Here is an 8,564-nt window from a genome sequence, read left to right as displayed (position 1 = left end):
AATGCAACCTAAATAACATCAATTTGTGTTCTCCCATTTGTGTTACCTTCTTGGCATGTTAACTACTACTATAATACGGAATTAGAAAACTAATAGAAGCATGGAAATAGAAGAAAAAAACATGTAGACACTATCACACTAAGACTCTTCCCAACGCCGTCCTCATTGAGGACTATGAGGGCCTTGATGGCATTCACTAGTGCTGGGGTTGGGGTTAGCCTCGATAGTCCTCTAGCCTCTTCTGTTGCAATTTGTGATTTTATGAGATATTTGAGGACAGATGTGGTGAAGAATGACTGGTACTTTTTGCTTTTATATTTGTACATTAAATTAGTTAAATAATATAGTGGGTTCTAATTTTTATAAGAAAGTATGTCATGGTTATGAGTGATTAGTTCTGATGAGGAAGTGCTAATGTGATGCCGATGTAGCAGTTAGTCATGGTGAAGAATGGTGAAGAATTATGTTATGGTTAGGATTGGTCTAATTCAGGTATTAACAAAAAAAACTAACATGATATATGATCAAATATGTAAGGTGTTGAAGCATACATTCAACTAAGGGGGTGTTTGTTTCACATAATTCCTCAAAATTGGAATTTGAATTCCTACTTTACCTTTTTTTGGTCATATTTTGGAAGTAACAAGGTATAACAATTAACAAATCAAAGTAATTGTTTGATACTACTATATACTTATAGTCAAATAACATAGGCATATTTCATCATCTTTATTAGAAACAAGAATTTTGTTAATATGTACGATGTACATTCAATGAACTATAATTTCTAAAGGATACAACAACAATATCCTATGCAATCGAGCCAGGGTATTGTATTGGTAAAGGTAAAACGGATGTCGGGTAGTTTTACTAGTGGTTCTGGTTCGTTTCTATGTTAGTAGATTTTGGTTAGATTTGGATATTGTTTCGGTTGTGCTTTTGTTTGTGCCCTGTGTGCGTTTGAGTGTTACGGTTGCTCAAGGCTCGGGCTTAGTTAGTTTAGACTCTTTGTTTAGTTTTAGGGAACGTTTTCTGCTCCCGAGCCTTGGCTTGCGTTTGGATCAATTGTATTTCTTGTTCTTCTTTTTCATCGGTTGATGAAAAGGCTTGGTTATATGTTATCGTTATTTTTGCCCCCCCCCCCCCCCCCCCCCCCCAAAAAATCGAGGCAGGGTATGAGAGAAAGTAGTATGAGAAAGTAGAATGTGGGTAGGCGTAGAAACGTAACTATTAGATTGAATTAAATAGTTTTATGACATGTTTTCATTAGTTACTTACGACATGCCGATTTCATCTTAACTTTGAGGTGGCCTTAAATCAGATAGATATTTTAAAGAAAATTCTGCTCAAATGGCTATCTGTCCCTCAAACCTAGCTAGCTAGAACGAAAATGACACGAGAAACACATGCTATGTAGAAATAGAAGCTGGTCCCTTCTCTTATCATATTGTACCATTCCCATTGCTATTTGGCAATTTCTAAGGTTTACAAATCCAAAAAGTAACGATATTTAATATACGAATCAAAGCATGACATGTGTAGGGACCAATTACTGTCAACCACAAAAACTGAATCATATCACAGAAACTTTCAATCAATCAATACAAATGAAAAAATGACTGTTATATGCTGTTAAAATATGCAATAATATTGTAGCTGTAGTAATATTATTAGTGAAAAAATGAGCGGTGTTGGAAAAACAGTTTGCGTTACAGGAGCGTCAGGCTTCGTAGCTTCTAATCTTGTCAAACTTCTGCTCCAGCGTGGATACTCCGTTAAAGCTTCTGTTCGTTCTCCCAGTCAGTCTTTTATTTCTACATTTTCATTTTAATTTTATTTCTACATTTTTTATGTTTTGTTTTCTGATCAAAGTTGATATTGTAAGTTACTGTTTTGGATTTGTTTCCAGACAATACAGCAAAAACAGAACATTTGCTTAAACTTGAAGGAGCTAAAGAAAGGCTTCACTTGTTCAAAGCAGACATACTTGACGACGGTTCGTTTGATTCTGCGGTTGACGGTTGTGATGGCGTTTTCCATACTGCTTCGCCTTTTTTTACTTCTGTCACTGATCCACAGGTTCTTCTTATTTTATATATGCTGAATGCAAGTTCTATATGAACCTTAATGACAGTATAAAATAGTAGTATCAAGTTATTACTACGGCTTTCAGACAGAGTTGATAGAGCCTGCGTTGAAGGGAACACTTAATGTCCTTAGTTCTTGTTCAAAAGCTTCATCGGTCAAACGAGTGGTGGTGACATCATCACTTGCATCAGTTGCTTATAATGCAAGACCTAAGACTCCTGAAGTTGTAATTGATGAGACATGGTTTTCTGATCCAAACTATTGTAAAGAAATGAAAGTAAGGATTTGAGCATAAATAATGTTACTATTATTATTACCTAGTAAGTATCATACTAATAGTGCACGGTGTTTAATGACCGAATGCCCCTGTGAACAGTTACTTTCACATGTTTATACACAGGGGTATTTTAGTAATTTCACATTTTTTTAGGAAAAAAGAAAAGAAAATTTCATCCTTTGGTTTGCTTTTGGCCTCAATGAAACGGGCCCCAGACACCCCTAGTTAGAGCTAATTGTAAGAAAATGTAACCAACTTTGTTTTGTCTTAGATCGCTATACCCGGTAAACGGGTTGAAATGGGTCGGGTTGGGTCAAGGATAATATGGGTTTGGGTCGGAACGAGTCATGGGTCGAAATGGTTCAAAATTAAAATGAGTCAAACGGGTTGGGCTGAGACCATCAGATTATGGTTATCAATGTTGGATTGATGTAATAACCTAAGATAACCGATTTCCATGTGTTACAATAAGGTAAAAAACTCCATTGTTAAAAGTTAATGACATATCAGCTGCCACATCATCGTTTGATTGGTAATCGCATCAGATTACCTTGAATAAATCATATCTAAAACTCTAATGGTTTTTTGTATAAAAAAAAGAGATGGTTACGTTACAGACAACATAGAAATTGGAACAAATTTGTTAATTTAGTGTTTTTTTTTTTTTTTTTGGTTACGACCGGCCAGTTGTGGTATGCGCTGTCAAAAACATTGGCTGAGGAAGCAGCTTGGAAATTTGCAGAAGAAAAAGGAATGGATCTAGTCACCATTAATCCAGCGATGGTTAATGGCCCTTTACTTCAACCAACTCTTAACACTAGTGCTGAATTAATTTCACAACTACTAAATGGTATGAAATTTAGGTACTGTTTGTTAAGTAATTACAGTTTCTGTTTGATATCAAGAACTAATACTTGGTGTTTTATGCAGGGTCAGAAACATATCCGAATTCCAGTCTTCCGTGGGTTAACGTTAAAGATGTTGCAAATGCGCATATTCAAGCGTTTGAAATTCCTTCAGCCAACGGACGATATTGTTTGGTTGAAAGCGTTGTTCACTATTCAGAGATGGTTGAAATACTACGAAAGCTTTATCCGACTAGACAACTTCCTCAGAAGTAAACCTTTTCGCTAGAGCTAATATTTTGCGATTACCTTTTATTTATCTTGCAGAAGACTAATATAAATATAAATAATAAATACGTTGTTTGATGGTGAAAAAACCGTGCAGGTGTGCAGATGACAAGCCGTTGGCTCCGGTTTTTCAAGTTTCTAAAGAAAAGACGAAGAGTCTGGGAATTGACTATGTTCCCCTTGAGCAAAGTATCAAAGAAACTGTTGAGAGCTTGATGGAGAAAAACTTGCTGAATGTCTGATCATTTTAATAAATAATTTTTTTTTTTTTTTTTTGAATAAATTGTTAACTGCTTTGCATACACTGTGTGTTGTAGATAGTAATAAATTGGTCTGCATCTTCATTAGACTCTTTATGAGCCATTTAGCTCCTTACCTTTCCTAATAATTCAAGTTTTTTTTTATCTATCCTTTGCGGTTAAATAGTGATATTATGATTATATAATTAGCTATGTAATGGGTGTTGTTATTTCTACCATTGAAAATGATACAGCCACCACAATTATACATTAAGTATTTGTACTGTATAAGTACTCAATGTTGGTAACCCACGATAGTATTGCGGAATCGGTCGCTCTCTATGTCAATTTCTCTTTAACATATGGTAGTAAGTAAAGTTTAGTTAAGGTACATTTATGTCCCATTCTTTTAGAAAATGGCAATGCCAACCCAAACACAATACAACATCCCAAAACAATAACCTACTTTGGGTAGTTACTTGTGTCTATATGGGCAATATAAAAACCTAGCCGCTTAGAGGAATGCATGAATGTAAATGGGTCCAAGTCACTTAACCAATTCAAAGCATTCTGTCAACTATACCCAACCCGCCCATTTAACCTTAATTATATTTTACTTCATCATTTTGATCCGATCCGATTTGATGTTGCTCAACCTAACCTAACCCAACCCGACCCACTTATTTAGTTATTTTGTTATTCAATGTACTAGAGTTTGTCACAGTGACTACGAAAGTGCGAATGAATGACGATTTGCTGTGATTGTATTATTGAATATTGATCTTTATTCAGTCCATGTCCATTTCCCCAAATTTATCAAGAACTAAATTAACTTAATTACAATCCAAAATGATAAACGTAGCCCTAAGGGCTACGTTTAAGTATACCATAAATAATATAATTCCCTTTTTATAACTTAGACCTGCTATGAATAATATTATTGACAAAATTATATAAGAAAAGTCGATATTAAAAAAAGGAATAATTATACTTTGTAATTAATTAAAGAGAGTTTATACACCTAATTATGGTATGCTTAAACGCAGCTCTAAGGGCTACGTTTAACATTGTCCACAATATAATTACAAAAAAGGATAGTATTTCCATTTTAATAGCATAATAAACATTTGTTATTCCAAAACAACCATAAAATAAACAAGCAAATTAAATTAAAAGCATCATCAATATTACATATGCTCAATACACAAATTTACCTTGCTAAAAATATAACACATGCATACTATATACATGCATGCACCCCATTATAAGATTAACTAGTAACGACAAATGCGCGCAGTGGGCATGGTCACACACACCTGCGAATACTTCTTTTTCGCAGCTTGGGTCCCACGTTTCGGTTCCTCATCATCAGCCAATGCAAGGTTAGCCACCGACAATGCGGCTGCAGCCGCAACGGCAAACATCATGTCTCTCCTTCCATTTGTGTTGTTTTCTTCTTTCTTTTCATCCATCACAACCTTTTCAACTTGGGACACTTTTGAGGCATTGGCCATCACCACTAAACCGCGGCGGCTGGTGGTGGTTGATGGTTGTTTGGTGACGGCTATGGCGGCGGAGCCACCTAGGAATGAAGATGTTATTGTCATGGATGCCATTTGTTATTTGTTGTTGTTAAAAGTGTTTGGATTAAAATTTGTGATTTGGTTAGGAACAAGTGTGGGATGGTATAGTTTTTTAGTTGAAAGTGTGATTCTGATGATATGTGATCCATAGGCTTATCTGAATTATATGGATTAGCTCAAATGGGTTGATGCCACGTGGAATTCTATCTATTGGCAAAAGGGTTATACTTGTGTGGTGTTTAAAAACTCTATGATGCATAAATTTTCTTGTGATGAACATATACAATGCCAATGATATATCATTAAATTTATTACATCCATTACAAGTATGTAATATATAGTTGAACTATATATATAAATAGTTATATCATCATAGGGGATGTATAAAATATTGTGGTAGATATATTATCAGTAAATAATAATTAAATTATATAAATTTGGATATTATTAATTAATTAATTAATTAAATAAAAAGAAACTTAAAAAATGACTACCACTTGAAAAATGTAAATGCACCTGGGAATCAAGTTTGAACTACTTTAACAAGATTGGTAAAAGAGTGTACAATAAGGCCCATAGAACCAGTACGTTGGCCCATAATGTTGGTAGTCTCGAACCCTTACCAATTCTTGCTGTTTAACTAGGCCCATCAACAAACAGGGCGTTAAATACTTAAATAATTCGTGAACCCGTGAGGGTGATATTTCATCAAGTGTATAATCTTAATCAATATCTATTTACTAGTTTTATGAGCTCGTGCGTTACACGATATTTGTATAAATTAGTATTCGATAATGTTAATATTGATACCTATCAAATGTATAATACAATTACAATAAATAAAAAACCTTTTATTACTGATAACATTTGTATCGAAAACATTAACATTGAATACTACCGCAATTATGAGCCCGTCCGTTAGAATCACTTTAATTTCAATTGAAAAATAATCGATAAAACACCAAACATAAGCTCCTAAAAAGTTGTTTTAAAACCGATTGTTAATAATAATATTTTATTTACATCTGTAATTGTATATATTTTTAGTACAAATAATTTCATTATATCAAATTTATAGAAGTTGTTTTTGGTGTGTTCTATGGTTTTTAATATTAATATTAATATAATATTATATGGTAATGGTAATAATATAATATTTCAGGTAATTAAATATGTATATTAAATTAAATTAGAAAATTTAATAATTCAATTAATATATGAAAATAACTGATAAACTGACATATGGCAGGAATAAAAGAGGAGTTGACACGTGGCAGGAATTAATCAGGAGTTGACACGTATGATTATTGTCACGTGCTTTATATAATGTAATATATTATCTAATAAATTTCTATAATGATTATGTGATAAATAAAGATTATTCAAGCTTATAAAAAATTCAACATAAAGAAAAAAGTTTAAGCCCATATGATGATGTCATTAAAATAATTAATTGTATATAATAAAATTATTAACACGTTAATTGTATAATATATAAAGCATTATGTACAACCTTATGATAAAACACTTTTATGACCATATGTACAATATTTGAAGCATTACATACAATCTTATGATAAAACACTCCCATGACCATATGTATAATATTTGAAGCATTATATACAATCGTATGATAAAACACTCTCATATATATATATAAATTGTAAAACAAATTCTGCTATCTTTTACAAAACACCTCATAAACACATGTACAACCTTTGAAATATATTGTACAACCTTCATATAATAATTGTATTTTAATTTAAAAAAAATTCAAGACACATTTGTTATTACTAATTACTAATTACTAATAATTATTATTATAAATATAAATACTTAATTTTCCAGCAAACTTATTATTATTATTATTATTATTATTATTATTATTATTATTATTATTATTATTATTATTATTATTATTATTATTATTATTATTATTATTATTATTATTATTATTATTATTATTATTATTATTATTATTTTTATTATAATTATAATAATTATAATTATAAATATAATTATAATTATAATTATAATTATAATTATAATTATAATAATAATAATAATAATAATTTTATTATTATTATTATTTTATTATTATTATAATATGTGTTCTCTTTACAAAATTAATTGCGTTAGATATGCATGCGAATACGTGTGTTAATAAAAGTACGTTTTATGAAAAAGATAATAGTAATTGTGACAAAAATTGGAAGAGTGTGGTGGGAAAATAAATGTAGTTCATTTATTCTGATCAATTTAAGTACATAAAACAACTAGAAGTTTCTTAGTCGGAATCCGTGATTCCACATGTCATTAAGCTAAATAAATTTAACATTTACATTAACTTAATTCCTAAAACATACCATTAAACTGTTTCGTTTAAACAAACTCGCGATTTTATGGGTCATTTCACTAGTTCTATAACTATAACTATAGCTATTATTTATTATTGTAAACTGATTAAACATGAATAGTCTTTGGAACCGCATCAAACCTTGGAGTGGTGTCACTTGGCCTACAATCATGACGATAGAGGACTTGTTCATTTGGCTTGTCACTCTTCAGCAGATTTATTAGGACAATAGAGGGCCCTCACCCATCCAAAATTTTCAATAAGTAATGGGATTTGTAGTCATTTGAGTTACATACGTTTGAGCTTTTGAATCAGCTAAATCGGAGTTCGTATGCAGGAGATATGGGCAAAAGGGTGAAGGCTCTCATATTTTGTTTTCATCAACAATTACCCCATTCTTCCATATTAGCCATTTTTAACTTGAAATCAATCTAAAGCTAAAGTTTGAGAAGTTAACTTAGATGATGTACAATTATATATGATCAATATTGTCGCACAAAATCTGTATAAAATACGCAATTTTGTCCTCCAAATATTGCGTTGTTTCTTGCTAAAAACCTATCACACATTAGATAATATTTAACCCCTCAACCAAATGGTTCAAGCTCCGCCACCGTGTATTGTGACTGCAACTCTTAAGTGGATTTGGCGCTACCGAAACGATTCTTTATTTGAGACTAATAGTTTTAAACTAGTTGTGGAGCCCTCGCTTCGCGCCGGGGGCTCCGTTTTGAATGCGAGTTAAAAAAAAAGTCTTGGTCTATTTTGTAAAAAAGAATTTTTTTTCGACATCTAACATTGAAGGGTTGTTCCTTTTGTGAAAGTTGCTTCTTTTATCGTTGAGGAAGAAAAGAGGAAAAAAAAGTTAGTTGATTTTTTCGTAAAAAA

General features: G+C 31.8%; 2 protein-coding genes across 2 annotated transcripts; one reads left to right on the top strand and one right to left on the bottom strand.

The window, feature by feature from the left end:
• Positions 1-1,606: 1,606 nt before the first annotated feature.
• Positions 1,607-3,767, top strand: LOC139852199 (phenylacetaldehyde reductase-like). The gene is made up of 6 exons (XM_071841425.1): positions 1,607-1,799; positions 1,910-2,079; positions 2,174-2,365; positions 3,053-3,215; positions 3,296-3,482; positions 3,596-3,767. The coding sequence occupies exons 1-6, from the start codon at positions 1,682-1,684 to the stop codon at positions 3,738-3,740; spliced, it is 975 nt and encodes a 324-aa protein (XP_071697526.1). The 5' UTR covers positions 1,607-1,681; the 3' UTR covers positions 3,741-3,767.
• A 1,117-nt stretch (positions 3,768-4,884) lies between these two features.
• Positions 4,885-5,454, bottom strand: LOC139852784 (photosystem II 5 kDa protein, chloroplastic-like). The gene has a single exon (XM_071842117.1). The coding sequence runs from the start codon at positions 5,351-5,353 to the stop codon at positions 5,012-5,014; it is 342 nt and encodes a 113-aa protein (XP_071698218.1). The 5' UTR covers positions 5,354-5,454; the 3' UTR covers positions 4,885-5,011.
• Positions 5,455-8,564: the final 3,110 nt, after the last annotated feature.

Source organism: Rutidosis leptorrhynchoides, chromosome 6, assembly GCF_046630445.1.
Source record: "Rutidosis leptorrhynchoides isolate AG116_Rl617_1_P2 chromosome 6, CSIRO_AGI_Rlap_v1, whole genome shotgun sequence".
NCBI lineage: Eukaryota > Viridiplantae > Streptophyta > Magnoliopsida > Asterales > Asteraceae > Rutidosis > Rutidosis leptorrhynchoides.
Note: the sequence above shows the minus strand (reverse complement) of the source record. Positions and strands in the feature narration are given on the sequence as shown.